The following is a 23,231-nucleotide window of genomic DNA, read 5'->3' as shown; positions in this document are numbered from 1 at the left end:
TTTAAATCATCTGCAAAAAGTGAGTAATCGGACTCACAATGATGTCCTTTATCATTCAACAGAAGAAGAAACAATTTTGGGCCCAGATGGGACCCCTGAGGCAAGCTGGATATTACATCTACGTTGGGGGAAAGAAAACAGCTGACCTTGACCTGTTGAGTATGCCCCTGGAGATACTTTGATAGCCACGTTAGAAATGCACCTCTAATACCGAACTTTTAAAGTTTGTTCAGCAATACGCCTAGTCCAGCAAATCAAAGGCCGAAGTCAGTATATATGGAATGCTTCTCACAGCCATTATCCGGAGCCCCAGCGACGAAGTTAGTATGACTACAAAGATTCGTCATACTAGAACGGTCATTGACGAACCCATGCTGCTGCTCTGGTATTACGGAAGACTCTAACCAGCACTGGCAAAACCATCCTTTAGGTCTTACTGGGATACGGCACATTCCCTCACCAACAGGTTTCGCATCATATCAAGCCCAGCCCCCTTTTTAACATTAAACGACACCAAGACATTCAACAAGCTGTCACATTTATTGGGTCAGCCAAATCATACTGTACCAAGGGTATGCACTTACCAATAACTTTTACGACCAAAAATATAGCATATCTAGAATACTCTGAAAAACAAAATCGTGCTATCTTGTCTAAAAGAAAAGATATTAATGGATCGTAATAAAGCATATACTTTAAACTAGAAATAATGAATTACTGTAGCCTTCGTTGCATGAGTTCATGTGACAAAACGTCAGGAAAATCGACTTTCATAGTCGATGAAATCATAATCGACCAGCACTAGCTTTTCCACATTTTCTTCGACTTTACCTCGAGAATTCGCAAGCCAAAATCATGAAAATTTTGTTTGGTCTCTTTCCGTGACATGTCAAATATCAGTTGGTTTTGGTAAGATGCACCAAGAAAGACGAAGAGTAATCAGTTTATCCAACTTTCCTATAACTCCTATAATTGACATTTTCCGTTGAACAGCGCAGCCACGTTGATATAACTAAAAGTCCCTATTTGTTACAGACGTCAGAGCTAAGACTATTTTTTTAATCACAAGCATTTAGGGAAGGCAAACAAAAATGAATGACTACCGCGAAAATGTAAATTTTTGTTTATTCATTAATTGAAACTACAAATTATTAAATTACATTAATACAGTCCAAATGTTACGAATATTCAACAATCAGTTTAGTTACTTAATATTACTATAAAAAATTGACATATTCAGCCGCACGTTGGTTAAAAAATATCAAATTTAAAAGTAAACCATTTATCAAAACAAAAAAAAAGAACTGTACACAATAAAACTTTCGACTTAAACATAGACAAAAAGATAAAAATGTGGCGTAAAATGAGGTTAAAAATCGTTTGGTTTAAATTAACAGATAGAATTAAGCCGATTCGAAATAAAAAAAAAACAATAAGACGACAATAAAGTATGATTCTACCGAAACCGTCACAAACACGGCTGCAACACTCGCAAAGCGTCACACCAATTTCAATTCACCCTGTTTCTATACGGGAACGTACGAATATTGGAAGCTCGGGCAATTCCACAACGTTTTAATAAATTCCTGTTTACGGAACGCTCGACGTTTCGTACTTACAATCTAGTTTGGCTCGATCGTCCTACCGTTTTGGCTTTCTAATTAATCTATATTTTATAACAGCCCTTTTGTAATGGAATGGTACTTAATTTTAGTAATCGACGCGGAAAAACGACGGACACGAAGCTGCCGATTATTCTCGAACACGGCGTCGGAAGCGCAATTTGATATCGCTTCCAGCGCGATACACAAACCGAGTAGTAAAAATTTCAATAACAAACACACCCTAACTACGATATTAAAGCCGAGATATCTTGCACTTAATTTAATCGAGAGACTACGCGCATATGTTAACCCTAGTTTAATTAAAATGTAGAATAATCACAGTATCATTAGTTATCGTAAACCGCAAAATCTTCCCCTCGCGATTCCTATAATCTCTAACTCGAATCAGAATGGAAATTTTTGAGCAATCTCGACTTTTGTGATGCTCGAATCACACCGACAGTTCGAAACAGATGCCGTGGCCGTATCAAAGGTTCGCGCTGTGTATTTTCTGTTGCATCATGTCGAGCAAAATGTCCGAATACTGCTGCATCAGTTCGATCACCAATCCCGCGCTGCCGCAGCCCTTCGACACCAGATCGTTGAGTTTCTTGATCGCGTCCGTCTGGTTCACGTCCACGTTGTTCTGCTTCAACTCGTTGAGGATGCAATCGTGGATCATCTGCGTACCAACACCCATTACGAAACATGGACGCTAGGCATTATCTCGAAAAGCGATGGACGTAAATACTTGCGATAGAAAAAACTTACAACTAAAGCGACCAAGAGAAAATGGTTGAAATTATTTTTGAATTTCTAGAACCACCGCACCACGCTCTTGAATTTTAAACCCCGTTTTTTGAGAAACCAACCAACCGCTCTTCATTCTCCTTCCATTTTCTGATCACTTTTTTGTCCTCCGATTAAATGAGTTAGAAGCAATTTTGGAATTTCATCTCTATGGATTCTTTGGACGTGTCCCATTCATCTTAACCGTTTGACTTTTGCAAATCCTATAATACCTGGTTCGTAACAAAGATCTAAAAGATCTCATCCATATTTCATCCTCTTTCTTTTTCAGTCACGAATCTTATGTAGTAACTTTTTTCCCAGACTGCTCGTTTTATCAGAACGTTTAATGAAACCTAGAAGTATTTTGATAAAATACTGCGGTAAAAATTCAACATCTGAACTTATTTATGATCTCTAAGCGGCCATCTTGGTTGTTGAATGCAGCAAGGTCATTATTTAAAAAAAGAAATCTTAAATCTGGCGCATGCGCACGTTGAATGGACCTTCTTATAACCTTCTTAATTGCTTGTATTATCGGCATTGGCAGATTACTCTTTAGTAACTTATTCAACGCATCATTCCTGCTATCAGTCTGTCACATTGGGTTTTCTAGAAAACACCGTTCCCGGGTAAATATAATTTTCAACTTACTCGAATACGTAGGTTTTATTTCTGCCTGCTGCTTTTAAATTCTTAATCTGCCGAGCTCACGTACTTAATCTTCTTTTAATTGATGCTTACACCAAATGATGCTGCTTTGTCTTCCAAACATTTTATCCTTCTCTGAGTTGTTTACTTTTTGTAAGCAGTCCTAAGTACTAATTATTGCATTTTTTTCCTCCCTTACGATCTTTTATAGGCAGAGACTGGACAATACTACTCACTACTCGATTATCTTCAAACTTAACTTAAATTCTGTTGTTAACCCTTACACTATATCTATTCTTCTTAGTGTGACTTGTATTATTTTGGAAAGTTTGTTGCCGATTACAGGTCTCGGAAAAGTACTCTTTTTAGACCGTCTTAGCGGATTGATTTAGATTGCCCTCATTGCCGCTAGAAGGTATCCTGCGGCATCACTACAAATAAAATTTATTTTCTCAAAAATATTAAATACAATGACGTTACTTTTGTTGCAACAAAAGTTACCCAAATATGGGTCTAACAAGATAGTGAAAACCACATTTCTTTCCTTACCTACAAGTAAAAGAAATGAAAACTAAAAAAGAATATTTACCTAAAAGAACGAAAATACTTCCAAAGACACGACTTTTTTTTATTACAAAAAATGCAGATTTTTACCAGCGTACAATAAAAGTAATATCATTGCACTTAATTTTTTTGTGAAAATAATTTTTGTAATATAATAACCAAATTTTGTAGCGTTATTTGCGAGTTACACCCACATATGAAACTATATTTGTAAATCCAGTTTGGGACACACTGTAACTTTTTTAATTAACGTTTGGCAAAAAAACCTCCAATATAAAAGTGGTTCGGTGATGAGCTTTTTGCGAGAAAAAATTTTATAATACAGAGTGTTGTAGAAATCACCTACAGATACATTTTATAAGCTTAATAAAATCTCCTAAAAATTCTGTACATTTTTTGTCCTATACCCAAACCCAACAATTTTCAAGATATATGCGCTTTGAACATAAAAGCAACATTCAAAAATAAAGAATATTCTAGAATTTATAAGTTATATTTTAGGTGGCTGTGAAGTAGGTCGTCACCAAAAAGCAAAATCTTTGTTTATAACTGACAGTGACAGTTATCAACTAGAGATGTTTTTCGGAATGACGAGTCATCGTTTTTTACCAGTGGTGTGATAAATCGAAAAAACAGCAGACAGGAAATTTTAATTTCAACGGCGTCAAACTATGCTCTTTTAAACCACAGGATAATAGGTCTTCATTTCTTCGACGTTACTATAAACGGTAATGGTTTTCTAAATTTTCGTCAGAGCGAATTAGAAAACTATATGGTTGAGCTCCGAATAATAATGGCAGGTGTACTGAAAATATTCCCAAGGATACGACTTCATTTCGAGTTGTTATTTCTATTACTGAAATTATAGATTATATTAAAATGCAAATTTTTACCAGCGTTTTAGACTCTAACTTGAATATTTTTTGTTTCAATAAAAGTAATATCTCTACCCCTAATTTTTTTGTGAAAATAAATTTCACTTGTAGTGATGTCGCAAAACGCCGTCTAGCGGCGAAAGAAGCAATGTACATCAGTCCGTTAAACCTGAGAAGGCACATTTTCAACAATTGCAATCTTGACCAAACGTGTTCAGCCATTCTGAAGTTATTAACATTTATTTTTGAAAGTGTGCAGACCCCACCCCCCTTCTCACCCTTAAAGGATGAACTTAAAATGGAGTCCATTTTAGCTATGCGTTATATAAGATTATTTCTCAGCAAACTGGATTTAAAATTCAATAATACGAATACGCCTCCTGGTGGTCATTCTAAAAATAATTTGTAGCATTTTGCCTCTGCCGCTTTAGTCATACATTTCTTCACTCCAAGGCTTTACGACGATTACTTTGCGAGATGATTCTTGAATAACTAGCGACTGCGCAGGATTTTGTGTTGACAATTATACAGAATTGGCACAGTGCGGTATATACATTCTTTTTCGAGATAAAGACAAAAATAGGACAAAATTAAGTGATTTTTATTATACTAAAACAAGTTATTGAGGATTATTTATGTTAAATTCTGTTATCATTCTGCGATCGCAAACACATTTTCCGTAAACTTTAATTGTTTTAATGATTGATTGGGCACTGCAAGTCTTTGAAGAAGTGCCAAGTTGACAAAACATCCATTTTAAAATAATAATACATTTAAGAATATAACAACAGGACAATCAATGTTGTTTTGGCAATGTATGAAAATTTTCTAATTTAGACAATATCTCGAAAACAAGTGGAATCAAATATATATCTGAGGTTGCACCTTAGAAAATTGTTAGTGTTTTGTTTTACACGTCACTTAAGAAGAAAAATATTGTCTACTAACCAAAACAAAAAAAAATGACAAAAAATGATATCGAGGTGGCACGAAACTAGATGTTCCTCAGTGTATTAAGACTTTGTCTTCAATAAAAATAATTATCGGCAGACAGTTACGACAGATCTTCATCCTCTTGCAACGATACGCTTGGATAGTCTAAACATAACTGTGAGCGTTTGCGAATATAGCGAAGAAAGAAAGCAAATGATTTTCTGTCGGAAAAAGGCTTTTTATTAGCTTAAAGATTTTTTTAATTGCTTATATGTGCTTGTTCTGGTTTCTCTCCATTGCTTTTCCGTATTTCTTTTATATGTATGCAACCTGTCTTCGGAAGTTTTTACCAAATGGGAAAATTTTCGATTATTAACTTTGAGAAAAAACGTGCTTCTTCCTAAACAGCTTGGTAAGAAAAGAAATTCGCACAACAATGTATGTTGGACATCCAGGGTGTCTTCAAAAAGTACCGGGTAGAGTTTGCAAGTCTCGGGACCAAAGGAGTATTTGGGACAATAAAGAAAAGTTCACATTAGCAATACTGCAAAGAAATAACAAAAAGTAAACAAAATGAGAATTTAACCATTACACTGACACCTTCTATTGTTAATCAAAGGTTAATCTCGGTCGTTCAAGTTATTAATTTTAATAAAAAAAAATAAACGTTTATTGAATTAATTAATAATATTAATATTTATAAGCAATATAACCGTCATGCATAAGCGGCAGGCTGGTCACAATATGGCACGAATAACATTTTAACCATCAAACACTAGTAAATTCACAAGTTTTATTCAGCACAATGAATAACAGGAGTATAAAACTTTAAGAGTAATCGGTGATTCCCCTAAACTGATGTACGGGATTTCTCTGCGAGGAAAAACTATTACAAAAGCAAAAGAGAGAAAATAGTTGAAAGTTTTTAAAATGTTCGTCAGAGGGCGTAAATTAGCGTCTTTCTAATAATAAAGTTCCTGCTCTATCTTTATACGGAATGGGGCGGGGGTGTACGAACAATTTTGTAAATTATTATCAACTTTAAAGTGGCTTCTAAATTCCTTTTCTCACTTGCCTATCTTTCTGTAGTTCTTTAGAAAACGCCCAATGATAGACCAAAAAAAAGTTTTTTTCAAAGAACCCAATTTGTTTAAATTGAAAAATTCGGAAAAAATAAGTTCCACTATTTTCTCTTGGTCGCTTTGGTAATATTTTTTTTCCGCACGTCTTTGGGACTGTTTTCGTCTTTTATTAATTTCAAACCTGTTATTTTTTGGAGCCACCCTGTGTGCCCAACATACAAATATTTCTTGTGCAAAGTTTTTTTTCTCACCAAGCCTAAACTTAATACGAAGAGACACTTTTCGTAAAGTTCATAACTAAAATATATCCTAATTGGTAAGCACTTCCGAAGCTGTATATATTTTTTATTTTTCTTCGTCGAGCTAACAATGTTGATGGTGTATTTTAATATGTTCGACGTTCAAAAATCTTAAAAATCTATGTCTAATTTGGTCAGTTTTGATCATACATTATAACTTAAGTGAGTATATTCTATCCATTTTCGTATCCTAATTGTGAAATAAACATTATTTTATATTATTATTATATCGTCAATTTTCGTGAACATAACCTCGAAACTTGTTTCTTAATATTGCCTTCCGTGTTGCCCATTAAGTTGTGTCTTGTTACTTCGCTGGCGTTTGACAATATTGAGTTGGTTCGAATTTAAAGAGTTATTTATCGGCAACGTACCTTATGCGTTCTGATTATTGACATTTTGACGCAGTCCATCGCCTCGGGATGGGGTTCCTCAGCTTCTTCGCTTCCCTTCAGACAGTTGTATATTTTTACGACAGCTTCGGCGGTCGCCACAAGTTGCTTGCTCATTTCCTCGCAAAGCTCATTCGAAACTAAACAAAAGTTTACAATCTTAACCGCAAAACGGGTAGTTTCAAGGACGCGACGAAAGCTGGGATTATAGCCAAACAAAAATAATCGGCGGTTAACAAAAGCACACTTACACTCGATCGACGACAAATCTACGCTCTCGCTAGATGTGCCGACGTCTCCATTCGTCAGCGCGTTGTCATGCCTAGAAGCGGCTAAAAAACCACAAATAACCAAATTTTGTGCCGGATTAGTGACTTGGCGAGTTACGACGGCGCCATGCGGGCAAATCTTTCAAATTAGCACCCAAAAATTAATGTTATATTTGTAAATCCACACTACCGGATGGTCATTAACGTTTGGGAAAAAAACGTCAAATACAAAAGTTGTTCAAAAAATAGTAAGCTATTTTCAAGATATAATTTTTAATGGAACACCTTGTATAATATACGCTTAATAAAATCCCTGAAAAATTCTGCACATATCTTGTATAATACGTCCTATACCCGAATCCGATAATTTTTGAGATATATGCGCTTTTAATTTTTTTTTTTTTTAATTTTAATTTTCATTTATTAAATAGACAGTTACAAAAAAATAATTGAGGATTCTTTAAGCAGTGCGTAAAGCATTGGTCCCAAGAATACAAATAATAAATTTTATAAAAAGAATAAATAGAAAAAAATGGTAAGTATACAGCCCATTACTTAATATTATTACTATTATACATTGTACCTATATTTAATTTACATTAAAGTGAATTTTTAATTGTTTTACAAATTTAATATATTTATTTATATTTCTAAGACTTTCTGGAAGCTTATAAGTACTGCTTGGAATACTTGGATTGGAAATATCATATGTGATACAAAATAAGAACTGTAAATATTAATTTTACTACCGTAATTCAGATAACTTCGGCTTTTATTATATGACACTTACCATTAGGTAAATATTTTATTTGATATAAAATTAATATGCTCAGCCCAGTTTAAACTATCATCGATAAGTAGGCCTCAATATTTAATTCGTTTAACACGTTCTATATTTATATTCTTAATACTTAGTCTTGTATTTGTATTACTTTGTTTTTTTCCTTGAGCAACATGTATTTAGTTTTATCAATATTGATTTTTAATTTACTACGCAGAAACCAGTGTGTATATTTTTTAAAATCAGAATGTATAAAGCAACATTCAAAACTAAAATATTATTTTAGAATTTATATTTTACATCCTAGGTGGCTGTGTTTGTTTATAACTAATACAGACAGTTACCAGTTATAGATACTTATATTCTTTTTATAATAAATTAATTAATTAATCTGGAAAACGTTTGTTAAAGCAAATAAGAGGGCTAAATTGTGTCAAACGGAACTACGTGTAATTAACCTCCGAATACAAGTTCCAGGCAAAAAAACCTTTCATCGAATCTATGAAAAATTTCAACAAATATCCAATAGATAGGCAGAAGAGAACATTTGAAAGAGACGAAGATAGTGAGTTTAGGAATTTACTAAAAGTTGATGAACATTCCAATATTTCTGAAAAAAGTTTATTGATCAAAAAAATACGTCGTACGGGAAGGTTAAAACCACACTCAAAAAAGGAATTCAAAATTGGAAAAAATGAACGGAAATGATGGTTATTTAAAAAGTGTTTCTTGGACCGACGAGTCATCGTTCTCAACCAATAGTATGATGAATCAAAAAAACAGGTACACAGGGAATTTCAATTTCAAGGACATCACACTGTAGATATGTGGCGTGTTATTAACAGGTTCCCATTTATCGACGTTATTTTAAAAGGTACCGGTTATTCAAATTTTCGACAGAGCGAAGACTATTTAAATCAAAGGTTTAATGGATGGATTGGAAAAGATGGAACAACAAAATGGCTACCCAACAGTCCTGGCCTACTGCCGACAGGTGCATTTTTATGGAGAACTCTAATCGTGTTCATGCAAATACAATCGAAAACATTCCATTTGTAAAATTAACTACCTACATATTATGTTACACATACCTAACCTACAAAGTTTGCAATATTTTTTAATGTCGCTTTTTAGGTTAACAAATATTTCGAAAAATATTGAATTTAGGTATAGGATATAATTAGATATTAGAATATAATATTACCCAAAATGTTCTCTTCTTTCTGGCTAGGCTGGATATTTGTTGAAATTTTTCACAGATTCGATAAAGTGCAATCGAAGGTTAATTACATGCAATTGCCTTTGAGCCAATTTAGCCCTCTTATTTGATTTAATGAATGTTTCCAAAATTCATTGTTTTTCTCTTTGCGAATAACGGGAGCACAGTTTCGCTAAATCTGTAACTGTCGCTCTCAGTTACAAACAAATATTTTGTTTTTTGTGACAACCTACTTCACGGCCGCCTAAGATATAAATTATAAATTCTGGAATATTATTCTATATTTGAATGTTGCTTTTATGTTAAAAGCGCAGCGCATGTATCTCAAATGACGACAATTGTGCAGAACTTTTAAGTGATTTTATGAATCGTTTAATAGGTTCCACTAAAAAATGAAAAGATAAGAGGGAGGGGGATATAAATGATCAGCCCGTACACTAATAATAATATAATAATTTAGTAAAGAACTTGAAATACAGTTGTGTTTATTTTTAATAAGAAAATAATTAAATTGCTTTCTTACTTATTTTATTTTTAACAATTTACTATTTCTCATATTTTTTTAAAGTAACTTCCTCAGGCTGTTGTATTATTATTTAGAAATCGTCTGGATTTCTCCAGCGTCGATTTCCAATCTTCCAGTTGGCTTCCTCGAAGCTTAACTACTCTATATATGCTTTTATACTGCTTGAAGGGGGCGGAGCCAAAAATTGTCTCGGATGAACCTGATTCTCATATTGGTGACAAAGTTCTTACGAAATATAACGTTAAAGCCATAACCATAACGTCTACAATTTGTCAAAAATAGAATTCCGTCTTAGGAGTTTACATCATTCCATGTATAAGAGCTTTAAGACTACGAAAAATGATCTCATCAAATTTCAGTAGATAAAATTAAAATTGTTGCATGTAATAAATTCTTCTACCAAAGAAAAATTCGAGAATCCATAGAAATATGGGAATGAGTTCACAATGTTAGTGTCCCTCTTTTAGCTCCACCGCCCTTAAACAGATATAAAGAGCAAAGGAGAATGAGGGGCGAAACGTCAGCAAGCAGAAGACTTTCATTTTAAATAATGCGCCTCTTTCAATAAATTTCTACGCAAACATATATCAACAACAATTTAATTCCTCAGAATAAGAGATCACTGACAGATGTCTTAATGCTGTACCGGATTCTAGACTGCCGAGTTAACCACTCACTTTTATCAAGTTAGAGTTCCTTTTGATATTAATTACCATCGAACAACTAATCTAGAGAAGAAGTCTCCGATTACTAAACTAAAAAGTTTAATTTCCATGGTCCTTTTTGCTACCTTGATTGCCAATTAATTTGTTATAGTATTGTACGTAGTTCAAGTAAACGAGCGGTTTTCTTTGGTTGATCAACGATGGTTTCAGTTTGTTTTCTTTGCGATTTGTTTGAGACTTTTTTGGAACTCTATACCGTATGGAACCTAACATATTTTGGGTGCCAGATTAAGAGATTTACCTACAGTACCTACCGAAGCCAATTAAAGCGTGTTTTTGTATTAATCAGAAAGCGTGTGTCTTGGCCACTCAAAAGGACTTTTCCATCACTTACTAGAGCGTCATAAAATATAAAAACCAGTTTCCTGTGGTCCTTTGCAAGGGCCACGACAACTCTAATGCTACAACGTCACATGTGTGGTCTAGTTCAATTCGTGTTTCCAAAACTTGTCAAGGCGAATTTTTCAAAAAAAGATGTACCACACTTTCCAATTACGCACAAAATACAAACGAACATTGTAGCGTAGTTGACGAGATCCCGGGTCAATTAGTACTTCGGATGGTGACATCACATCGATGGTTTTTACAATGATTGAATTTAACGTTTTTACTTCTGCGACACGTGTTCGGATAATCTCGGACACTCATGTATAGTGTGTCCGAAATTCGTTGTCATTGCAGGATATCTAGGTTGAGTAAAAAATTTCTTGATTTGCGGCACCTCATCCATTAATATTTCAGCGAAAAAATAAAAATAAGTCTATATAGATTTTTTTACGTAGAGTAGCTAGTTTTCTTTTAGTTTTTTTTTTAATTTTTTGAATTATGACACTCTGTATAATTCAACGTCATTGTATTGCATTCACAAAGGGCTTTCCGAATATATATAATATTTTACCATTTTGTTTTAAATTTAAGTTTTTGTATTTAATATTATAATATTTTAATATGCCTGAAACATAAAAAAATTATTAATATTAAATATTTTATTTAAAAACGATATTACAGCATAATTTTATATGTTTAATAATAAGTTTTAGTTCATTAATATTAATTACTATCTAGTACTAAGTTATTATTTTAACTTAAAAGTTTATTCAAGCGGTATTTTTATTTCTGTCACTTATTCTTATCTGTCAAAATTAGTTTAAATTTGAATTAGTTTAAAAATTGCATTTCTTAGAAAAAAATAGTCTATACGTAAATCTAAATGTACAGCTAAAGAAACTGCTCAAACTGACCTCCATTATATTGAATGAAGTATTGGCATTGGCATTTTCTTGTTCTGCGTAATCTATTACGTAATATAATGGGACGGACTTGCACATCACTTAATTCTCTTTCAGTGGCATATCGCATTGTATGATGCTAATTTTTGTAAATTTGATTTTGAAGGTAGCCTCGAAACAAGTTATCAATAAACTGATAACTCGGGAGACCTGGGTGTATGTATGACTCGAAAATTATGCGCAGGAGCTTCTTGAAGTTCAAAAAATATATTGATTAGCTGAGTTAAGGGGACTTTTTCACATATTTCTGGTAAGATATTTTCCAGTATTCTCAGATATCTATTTACTGCGAGGATACCTTCGTATATATAAAATTTTATATTAATTCCTAGAATAAAACACGCCGAATCTGCTTTGTTACTCCCGAGGATATGTTCGTTTTCTTGGAACCAGTAATTACTATTTTGCTAGTTAATGCCGGCACTGCTAATATAAGCTTTATCAGACCAGCCAATTTAAAAATCAGTCTTCGTTGCACGTCCCCAGGATGCAAAATTATAAACTAACTAAAATTTAAAAGGTTTTTAACTTGCGATTTTTAAAAAATTTCTAAAAGTTGTTGTTGCCAAAATATTAATTTCACTAAGTTCCTCGATACGGTTTATTATACGTTTTTGGTCGACCTTTGCGAAAATTTATTTATATTAGTTTTAAACCTACCAAATATTATTTTATTGGGTTGTCTTTGTTTTGGATACCTACCTAACATATTTGTAAACAAACGAAAAACATACTTCATTATTCATTATACCTGTGCATATACTGTTCAGATGATTCATCCGTATTTTCAATACAGCACAAAGCAACACAGCAGATCACATTTTTCAACATTTCCAAAGTCTTGGTTTATATTTACAACAATTTCATTAATTTTTCAAAGAAACTTCCACAGGCTACGGTAATACTGTTTAAAAAATCTTCTGGATTCCGCCTGCGCCGCTTGTTGATGAACTGAACTTGAATTAATTAAGTTAAGCTCTGAAGAATGATAAAGTAGAACAAAAATTGGACTTTAATTAAAATGACAAACAAATGGTAGTGTTATATGTATTCGGAAAACCCTTGGCGGAAGCAATATAATGACAGAAATTATACAGGCTATCTATCCCATTTTAAAATATTAAAACTTTGTCATAATTCAAAAAATAAAAGAAAATCTAAAAAATCTAGCTACTCCGTTGGATTCAACGTAAAAAAAATCTTTATAGACGTCATTTTATTTTTTTGATAGTTAAATATTACCAGAGATACGAGGGGTTTCGTAAATCCCTAAATGACCCCTAAATGACAAACCTCCAGTTTTACTGATGACCGAGAGAGATAACAAACAATGACAACGAATTTCGGACACACTGTACATACAAAATGCAAATTGACACAGAACCCCGCTAGCTATACGACTTGCCATAATATTTATGCCCGTGAACGTTTATAGGCATAAAGCAATTTGGCTAGGCATTTCATGCAAATTAGGGAACAAATCATTACTATCCAAAAGAAATGCCTAGGCATATGATTAGACGTCGAAAAAGCGGTACACCATCACGGGCGAAAAAAAGAAGCGAAATAGGTACTCACCCCTGACTTTGTCCTTGTTGTTCATGTGCCGTCTAGAATTATTCGAAGCCTGTCCGTTTTCGTGGTTCAGTTGCTGCCTGCTAGGTCTCGGTGGTGCCGACGGCTTCTTGGTTTCGAGCTCGCTATCGGAGGTGGACAGCGGCTCGACTCCCAGAGTATTCAAGTTGCCTTGAAAAGCCCAATGTTAACGGTAATTTGGTATTTAGGCGATCAATTACTCGTAGAATAAGACTGCTTCTTTCGACTCTGCAACGACTTGTTGCTGATTTTGTTGTAAGAGCTGATCGTGGGACGCATCAGCCTGCTGACTTTCTTCTCCTGGTTGTCGTCTGAGTCGGATTGATGGTTCAGCACTACGCTAGACTTGCTCCTCATCATCGACTGGCTTTTGACTTGTCTCGGCGTCATTCGCGACGACACCTTTTTTCCCGCCACTATTAATAAACCAAAGTGGATATACGGAAAATAATACAAGGCACGTTAGTAGATAAATTAAAATTAGTAGCGGGAGACATACGCCTTACGGTGTGAGAGCGGTGCGTGGAGCGAGTCCAAAGGCACAACACGTCACTTACCTTGTTCGATTTTCCTCTTTGAAATGAGCGGAGCCTGCATGCTGAGATCGCTCAAGCTACACGACCGTCTCAAACTGCTATCGGGACTAGAATCCTCTACATGAACTGGAAAAAACATGCACGACGTGTGGAGACAATGCGAAACGATAAAAAAAATGTGCAAATGTTTCGAACGGTGCTCATATGCATCGATTCAATACTGGGAAACTTATTTCGCACCAAACTTGTAAGAGTACTTCAAGATATTGGCCCTTACACAACTGGACAACTGTTAATCTTGAATAACCTGTTAAGAATTTCAAATAATACAATTTATTTCAAGACTCAAAAAGAGATTACTCAATAATTTAAACCATAAGAAAAAGTGGAAAATCTAACCTAGGCAATAATCGTCCTATTAGCATAGTTCCAATTTTGGTAGCTTTGGTTAGTTGTGTCAGGAGTTTTGAGAGGGTTAGCATAATGTTTTATCACTGTGCGATCTCTTCAAGGCTTTCGACTACATTCATCACCACTTGATATTGATAAAGTTTTTTCCTAATGGTATATGAGGTGTACCACTGAAACTAACTGAGTACAACCCTACTTTTCGCACCCATTGTGTTAAAAACAATGGTGAGGTTTCTGCAGTAAGGTCGATGAAACCTTTCTTCTCGATAAAATAAAAAATATATATAATTTTAAACATTTAAAAAATATTTTCTCTAACGTTGTTTTTAAAGCCTGGAAGAATATTTAAGGTCCGATTTTAATATGCAATAAAGGTCCTGAAAATTTTAAAATACCTGTTTGTCATATTTGTCTGTAAAATTTTTATTGTGAAAGTTTTTTACTGTTTTTGTTCCTGGTTTTCTATTTTTATTTGATATTTCTATGCTATCTATATTCGTTTTTTTAACTTGCTATAATGTACTTGTGAAAATGTACAAACATAGTCAATAAAATTCTATTCTATTCTATTCATAAACCTTATTACAGATAAAACTTTGGGTTAGGATAAGTGGGAATTTGTGTTTAACAAACTACTTTAACTGTTGTTGAAAAAAGTGAATTATTTAAAATAACTTACTAATCGTAACAAGAACCCCTGGAAATTAAACCTCTAATCTTACAAATACTCCTTATTACAGGAAAAAATATAAACATAATAAATAAGTGGGAATTTGTAATCATGGCAAATGGGAATTTAAGTTTATGACAAGTCGAAATTTGTCATTTAAGATACGTGGGAACTTCGGTTTCTGAGAAGTGGGAACTTCTGCTAATGATAAGTGTTGTCAGAACACTTACGCTTCACCTACATCGACAACGCGACTATTATCAAAGTAAGATTCGAATATTTGAAATATTTCTTTATCGATATATCTTCTCGTAACAGCTGTTCAAGAAAGTCCGTCAAGGTTGAAAGGCCAATATCTGGGTGGGAAAATATGTACAGGAATATGTAATGTTATTGTTTAGTTTTACGATTAAGCAGTTTGGAGAGAAATTTTTTCCCAGGGTTAATTATTTCTATACGTATGGGATAACATGCAAAAATTCGACAACTGCCACAAACGAAAACCGCAACAGATTTTCGTTACGGCGTCAAGCGTTCGCGTCCTAAAAAAAGCTCGTATTTCATCGACAACGAAAGGATGCAACACCAATATCGAATCCAAAACAACATCGAATATGTCCTATTCCGAATCATGCTCGTTTCCGAACCTTCTTCGGTCTGATTGAGCATCTTCGACGGCTCGTTATTCAGTCGCCGTTCGACGAAACTGGGCAGACTCAAATTGCGACGCCTGTATTTAAGGGGCGTGGCTTGCAGTTTCGTCAAGTCGTTGTAGTAGCTTTGAGACGCGCTCATGCTTTCGTACATGCTGGACAAGGCTCGCACCTTGCCTCTGGACACGTTCCTTTTGTAAATGTCGACGAGGTTGTTGATTTTGTGTATCTTGCGTTGGATCTCGTTTAAGATTTTGATGTTTTCCAATGCGACGGCGATTTTGTCAGGAGGAGAATGTCTTTTGTCTGTCTGCTGAGAGGGGGAAATGCAAGGATTAACCCATAATCCAGACAGCTGATTTAAGGGCTAGTGATATGCGTCGACGTTGCTAGCAAAAAATTCTGAATTTTGAAGACTTGTTATCATTTTTCAGACTTAGTACTTACGTCGTGCTACATTTTGGTTCAGTAACAAAATAAAGCTACGCATTCCCTCGTAGTAACAAATACTCATCAATATACAGGGTTAGACCAAGATGTCACAGCGGCCGTATATCAGCAAATCCATGAAATTTAGTGTACGCGGGTTTGTAGTTATGATCCAATCGTGATATAGGGACGTTGCAACATTCATCTTTTTTCCCTGAACTACTAAACTTTCTTATTCTCAATAGAAAAAGTATTTTTTATTTCATTTTTAGATTGCTCTTAAAATTCTACGTATTCTTTATGTTTTTATTACAAAAAACGAAAATAATTAATGATTTAATGAACTTCAAGTTCATTAATTCATTATATCAATGTATTACTAATATCCAATTCCAAAATTCTTCTTCTTAAGCTTAAATAGGGGTTAGTGTGGACATAGGCAAGAACATTAATGACCTTTTCTTCGCTCCTAACGCGTAGATTTTTTCTAGATCTCTATTGCGCGCAAACATTTACTTAAACGACTGAATACCATCCTATTACTAAAATATCTTCTCTTGGGATAATTTGCTGAGTATATTCAAAGCCACATATGCGTGTTGATGATACTGGAAAAATACAGTCAACATGTCGCTCTGCTTATATGCTTATTATAAAAAAGTGGGCAAATATGTTTGATCCATGTCGGATAACCAGAAAATGAATTTTGATATATGCCATTACATGGGCAAACTATAAACAATTAAAAAATATAGATCACGCCTCTTTCAGTCTTTTATTAAAGGCGCCATTTTATAACCACAAAAACTATAACCAACTTTCAACTATTTTCCTGGCTCCTTTGTCAAATCTCACGGCATTTAAATTCATTATTATAAACTTCTGAAGTCCAAGTCGTATCCTTCATACGTCAAGACGTGTGGAAAATGTCATGACATGCAGGATTTTGAGATCAGAAAAGTTGGAAAATGTCGAAGAAAAGAAAGCAGTCCGGCAAGCGAGGAAAAAGATTTAATGTAAGTGAAGCGAAATTTGTAAGTAATGTAGTCAAAATACAGAAGAAATAGTCTGGAAACAGATGGCACTTGTAAATGACAAACAACTTTAAATTATATATCAGATACATGCTTAAGAATTAATGTACACCGAGATTTGCCGAAAGAAAAAAGAAATGAGTTGAAACTTCTTACATTGGTATAACGGGATCGGCCTCGGATGGACGAGGGATGGTGAACTTACGTATTGCTACTACTGACGGATATCAATCATATTAACTGATCAATATAATTAACTGTCAAAAATAAAAAGTCATTGTTGTTGGATTGTTAACGGCAACTTCATTTTTGTACGGAACGCAAGAGTAGGTCATTCGTCCGGTGTTACTGTAAGTACTTAAAAACATGTAACACCTCTATAGAGGTTAGGACATATAGGACAATTTTTTCGTCCCGACGCATACCACAACGATTATACCAACCTCATCGTCACTCTCGTTGCACGTATACGAAGCGTGTTGCTTCTTCAAGACATTCTCCAATTGGAGGGCGGTGTTCTTCGTCACACCTTTCGACCACACGCCCACCTCCAAACTGTCGTAGAGCTTCGTTGACTCGCCGTCCGACTGATTATTAATGTTCACCTCCAACGAGTCCAGATCCATTCTAGACGGAGGCGACTTCTTGTCCAAACTGTCATACAGCTCGGTCAGGATGTTATTGCTGACGTTCTGCTCGTTTTTTGCGCTGGACGCCTGCAGTTCGAAGTCGACGTTCTTCTCTTTGAAACTGATCTCGATGGTGTGTTCGTCGGAGACCACCAGGTCCCGCTTTCTGTTATTCAACGCGCGCTTCTTGTTGCTCTTGTAATAATCCTCCTTCCGGATGTACTCGTAGGTCGTTTTACCCTTTCGAGTTTTCGAGCTGTGCCTTCTAACCGCCTTCGGCGGCTTGTGGGTTATCTTCTCGCTGGCATGCAGCAACCCCTTGGCGAACAAGTGCCTGTCCAAGCTCGTCGTTTCCTGCGGTTGGTGCTTGTTCGAGTTCGTCTCGAAATTAATCGTCGACAACGCAAAGGAATGTCCTCGAGCCGGACTCTCGAATATCTCCAAGTTAACGTCCGGTTTGTTGTTCAACACGTTGCAAAACTTGCTCTTGTATTGCTTGTTCTTCGTCGCCATACTCGGTATGTACATTTCCCCGTCGTTGTTCTTCTTCTTCACCGGGATGTTTTCTTTACACTTGCGTCTCGAGGTCTCGACGAAAAACGCGACAGGCTTTTTGGCAGAAGCGTGCGCAATGTCGTTCTCGAATTTGAGGAGTTTTCGCTGGAAATCCTCAGAGCCGCGGGCCTTCTTGGCCACCAACTGCTGTGGCGTCTCGAAATCGGTCTGCGTTTGGCTCGTTTTGACCACCGGACGAGAGCAATAGGGCTCCATATAGTTTTTCGGTAAACTGCCGCTCAATTGCGCTTCGAATTGGGTAGAGATGTTTTTCGGCAGGCTTTGCGAGTGGGACATGTTACGAGCCGCCTGAAAATAGGCTTTCAATTCCGGCTGATATTCGGGGTGCGTATTTTTGTGTCTCTTTCTATAAATATTCACGCAAATAGAAGCTGCTAAACGCAATTTGTTCTTTTTTTATAAAAATAACAGCCCAAAGTAATTTGTTTCCTTTCTAAAATTATTCTCGCAAATAGTAGCTGCTAAAAGTAAGTTGCCTGTCTTCTGATAAGTTGTCATGAAAATGGAAGCTGCTTAAGTAATTTGTTTTTCTTTCATGAAAACAGAGACTGCCAAAAGGAGCTTGTTTTTTTATTTCTATAAGTGTTTATGAAAATAGCAGTGAGTCAAAGCAATTTTTTTTCATTTCTAAAAGTATGCACGCAAATAGAAGCTGCTGAAAGTACTCTGCCTAAAATAATTTGTTTTTCGTTCAGGGCAAAAGAGACTACTAAAAACAATTTGTTTTTATTTCTATGAGTATTCCTGAAAATTGAAGTTGCCTAAAGTCATTTGTTTTTCTTTTATGAAAATAGAAGCAGATAAAAGAATTTATTTTTCTTTCTATAAGTAATCATCAACATCGAAAGTATCAAAGAAAATTTGTTCTGATTTTATGAAAATGGGTATTTATGAAAATAGATACTGCTAAAAGTAATTTGTTTTTATTTCAATAAGCATTCATGAAAATAGAAACCGCCGTAAGTAAGAAGTAGCCAAAAATAATAAATCGGAAACTTACAGAAAAAGCAAATTCGTTCCGAACTTTTTTATCACACAAAATTCGAAAATTCCTTGCAGTTTGTTTTTTTCGGAGCCAATTTTGATTTTCACGTATTGAAACATGTTGGTCGGTCAAAAACTACGTTACGTATAAACCTCCAACTAACATTTTTCGCAGTTTAAGTTTAAGGTTATTCATTATCATAACCGTTCTTATATTTTATTATTTAAAGCACTGGTGTTACAATTTGACATTTTTAGTTTAATTATGAGCTTTATCTGAGTATTTATAAATCAAATACGTTTTCTTTTTTCAATAATAAACAGAGACATAACATATGAAAAGTGAGGTTAAGATGCTTAATTGGCATTTGACATTTGCACACTAAAAGTTTTCAATTGGTATTCCCAATTAACATTTTTCGCAGTATAAGTTTAAGGTTATTCATTATTATAACAGTTTTCAATTGGTTTTCCGGTTAATTTTAGTTTTACAGGCATTAGCATGGAAAAATAAGGATTGCAAAATCACCTTTATTATTGCTACAATAGAACTAGGTAAGTGTAAGATTTCCAAAGTCTTTAATACAAAATTATAGGTTTTTTAAAAAGCGAATCTTTTAAACATGACGTCCATTTTTATAACAACTTGGAAGACACATTTCTTTAAAAATATGAGATTAAAAAATGTTCTGCCTTTTAATTGGAAAAAGAGATAATTTTAATTTTAGCAAAATTGCAGTTTGACTTGCTCAAAACGAAGGCGCTTTAGTTTTAGGAAAAGTAAAATATAAAATTACAATTACAAAATAAGTTTTTGAGTTGTGGCAAAGCAAAATACAATGACAAGTAAATTTTATAGGGGTTATCAAAATGTATTCCTTATGCTCTAACATTATAAAGCAAAAAATGTTAGTGGGGCTCAAGCAAGGTCTTTTTTTATGCTGATTTCAGCTCACTCGAATCGATATTAAAGTATAATTTGAACGTCCAAGACAAAATTCTTTGCGATAGTTCAAATGCGCCAAAACCATCAATTGGGAAATCGTTTCTTTTTCCCCAAAGAAATTATTACTGAGCTCGATATACCCCAAGATTCTTTAAAAATCGCGTATCAAGGCAGGTGTTTCGGCAAAACCACAACGTTCCAAATGGTTTGAATATCCCCTTCATTTCGTAAAACTCCGGAAATTTTTGCTCTATTTTGTTTTGGGCAGCTCCCATAAATTCCAAACCTTACCTCGGACGTCTGCCTCTGTCTGTGACCTTCGAAGAGCGCCTCTAGCGGTGCGCTCTTGCAGTCCGACTCGTTGGACGCTACCGACTCCAAACTGTTACAAGAACTTCGGGCCGCCACCGAATAATAATCCAACTGCTCGTCCGACAGGATACTGTCCTGGCTGTTATTAATACTCTGATTCAAGTAAAACGACTCGCTCTTCGGTATCTCCTCCAGGTACTCCTCCTGGTACCGGTAGATTTCGTTGTTGGAGACGCAGCGACGCGGCGGGACCGTTTTCTTTCGCTTTCTGGCCCCGGCCGCGAAGAAATTGTAATCCTCCAGTGAGTCCGAGCTAAAATTGCCCTCCTCCTCTTCTCCGCCGCCATATTTATTACCCCTCTCCATTTGGCTGTCGAATGTCCGCCCTATTTTGTCGTACCGCTTATTAAAGTCCTCGCTGAATTTCTCAATGTCGTCGCACACTTGCTTGAAACCCTCGTCGGTATTTTTGACGTCAGCAAAATAACTAAACGACTGCCTCTGATCTACGTAGTCGGCGAATTGACGCTCCTCGCTCACCGGAGACACCGGCAAGCTCTTGTGCATCTTGTACTTGGCCAGCGTCTTGTCCAGCTGCAGTTTCCTCGGACGGATCATCTCGTTTAAACTCTTTTCCGGACTTTTGGTGGCCGCCACCAGGCTCTCCCTAAAACTACTGGCCTCCGTGTCTAAACGGCTACCGAGCACGTGACTAAGCTGTGTCGTATTTTTCGCTATGTCTCGCATGTAGCAACCGCACAGTTGCAAATCGGACGGCACGCTCCGACTGCAGCTACTATGGTTAGTAATGTTAGTGGACGGATAGTAGTCGGTGTTAGTGAGCGCGTCTGAGGACACCACGCAACATGAGCAAGAGTAGTCGCTAGTGTTACCTGGTTTTTTGGACCACTGGTCCCGTTCCGGAATGTGGGACAGGTCCTGGGTCGATTTGCTGTACTTCAACTGACTAGAGTGACCCACCTGCGGGGAAAACAAATTAAAATTTCCGCTTTAGAAATCATCCAAAGCATGTGATACTGTGCATCATGACAGTGTTCCTACTAAAAGATTATTAAATACGAGGGATGTTTCTAAAGGTCTGGAATTGTTATGATGTATACGCGTTTTCATAGTCCTGCTTTTGTATTTGCAATCGTGGAAGATAAAACAAGAAATAAGAAGAATCCCAGCAATTACGATATTACCTTATAATAAGATCCTTGAAGAATATACAGTTAATGAAGAGCAAGGAGACTTCCGGCAAAACAGGTCGACAATAGATAACCAGACAAGTCGTTGAGAAAGCAATTGAGATAAAGACAGTAACACTAACAACAAAACCAAATTTAAGGACGTAAATGAATTCATTTATTCACTTCGGAAATAGATATCAAATCTGCCATATGTGTCACTAAACCATCTCTTATTCAACTTAATAATGGATAAAATTAGAGGAAAAACAAAAAGGTAGGACACTGATACTCGGAAAAACACAAATAAAAATCCTGTGTTATGCAGACGATGCAATCTTAGTCCCAGCTAATGATGACGACCTACTGCGTCTGGTGCGTACCTTTAAAATAGTACTGGAAACCTACAACATACGACATTTAAGACCAAGACTTTAGTAATACCAAGGAAACCCAAACGATGCAAAATCGTAATTAATGATGAAATAATAGAACAGGTTTCCTAGATCGAATATTTGGGAATACAAATATCCAACTACAGAGACCTAAAAGAAACTATAACGAAGGAGGCAAATAAAGCAGGCACGTTTTTTGAGGGATGTTATTTGGAGAAAAAGAGATATGAGATTGGAAGGGAACGGAACATAGAAAATTGTGTTTACATTTTTAGGTGGCCAAATATTGGCTCGCCTGTACATTTTATAGCAAAGTTGTAATGTAACTTTTGGAAGGTATAATTAATTCATGGGCCGAGTTTAAATAGATTTTAATTAAAAATAAAATTTTAACATTTTTATAATTTAGGTAATAAATCAAACACCTGTAAAATACGTTTTGACAATGACAACAAGAAAATTCGTGACGGTAACAATATTTTTATTTGTGATCGTTGTACGTTATAATAACCATAATTAAGGGGTATTATGCAGGAAATAGTCTTAGAGCAGTGTCTGAAATGTTTTCAGTTTATTTTGAGATTTGAACATTTTACTGCATATAATTTTCCTACAAACATGAAAAGCACCAAGAGCTCCGGGAAGGCAATGAAGAAAGCAGAGTAGTATTCTGTTTTAAAATGATGGAAAAAGCAAATCATGATAGGGTTTTTTTTAAATATATGTGTCACTGATGATTCACACAACGAATCTAATGTTCAAGATTGTCGGTATTGGAGCCAAAACAATGAATATCGTTTTCTTCATACTCCTCAAAAAATATTATCGGGCCATTTTTTATTCACTATAATAACATCACGGCAAAAACTTAT

At 35.3% G+C, this 23,231-nt stretch overlaps 1 protein-coding gene across 6 annotated transcripts in view; it reads right to left on the bottom strand.

Moving 5' to 3' along the window:
* Positions 1-1,152: 1,152 nt before the first annotated feature.
* LOC132706372 (mitogen-activated protein kinase-binding protein 1) overlaps positions 1,153-23,231 on the bottom strand; it is a 147,947-nt gene continuing 125,868 nt past the window's right edge. For 4 of the 6 annotated variants that reach the window (XM_060677665.1, XM_060677666.1, XM_060677668.1 and 1 more), the window contains 7 exons: positions 21,668-21,755; positions 14,152-14,256; positions 13,795-14,010; positions 13,577-13,744; positions 7,441-7,521; positions 7,172-7,329; positions 1,153-2,286 (listed from right to left, as the gene is read on the bottom strand). In XM_060677665.1, the coding sequence (XP_060533648.1) occupies positions 2,092-2,286; positions 7,172-7,329; positions 7,441-7,521; positions 13,577-13,744; positions 13,795-14,010; positions 14,152-14,256; positions 21,668-21,755 (1,011 nt within the window). In that variant the 3' untranslated portion in view covers positions 1,153-2,091. The remainder of the gene's footprint in view (positions 2,287-7,171; positions 7,330-7,440; positions 7,522-13,576; positions 13,745-13,794; positions 14,011-14,151; positions 14,257-21,667; positions 21,756-23,231) is intronic. The other 2 variants (XM_060677670.1, XM_060677669.1) reach the window with 2 other exon arrangements.

Source organism: Cylas formicarius, unplaced genomic scaffold (assembly GCF_029955315.1).
Source record: "Cylas formicarius isolate icCylForm1 unplaced genomic scaffold, icCylForm1.1 PGA_scaffold_8__14_contigs__length_24414737, whole genome shotgun sequence".
In the NCBI taxonomy this organism is placed as follows: Eukaryota; Metazoa; Arthropoda; class Insecta; order Coleoptera; family Brentidae; genus Cylas; species Cylas formicarius.
The sequence above is the reverse complement of the archived record's forward strand: the minus strand, read 5'-3'. Positions and strand labels throughout refer to the sequence as shown.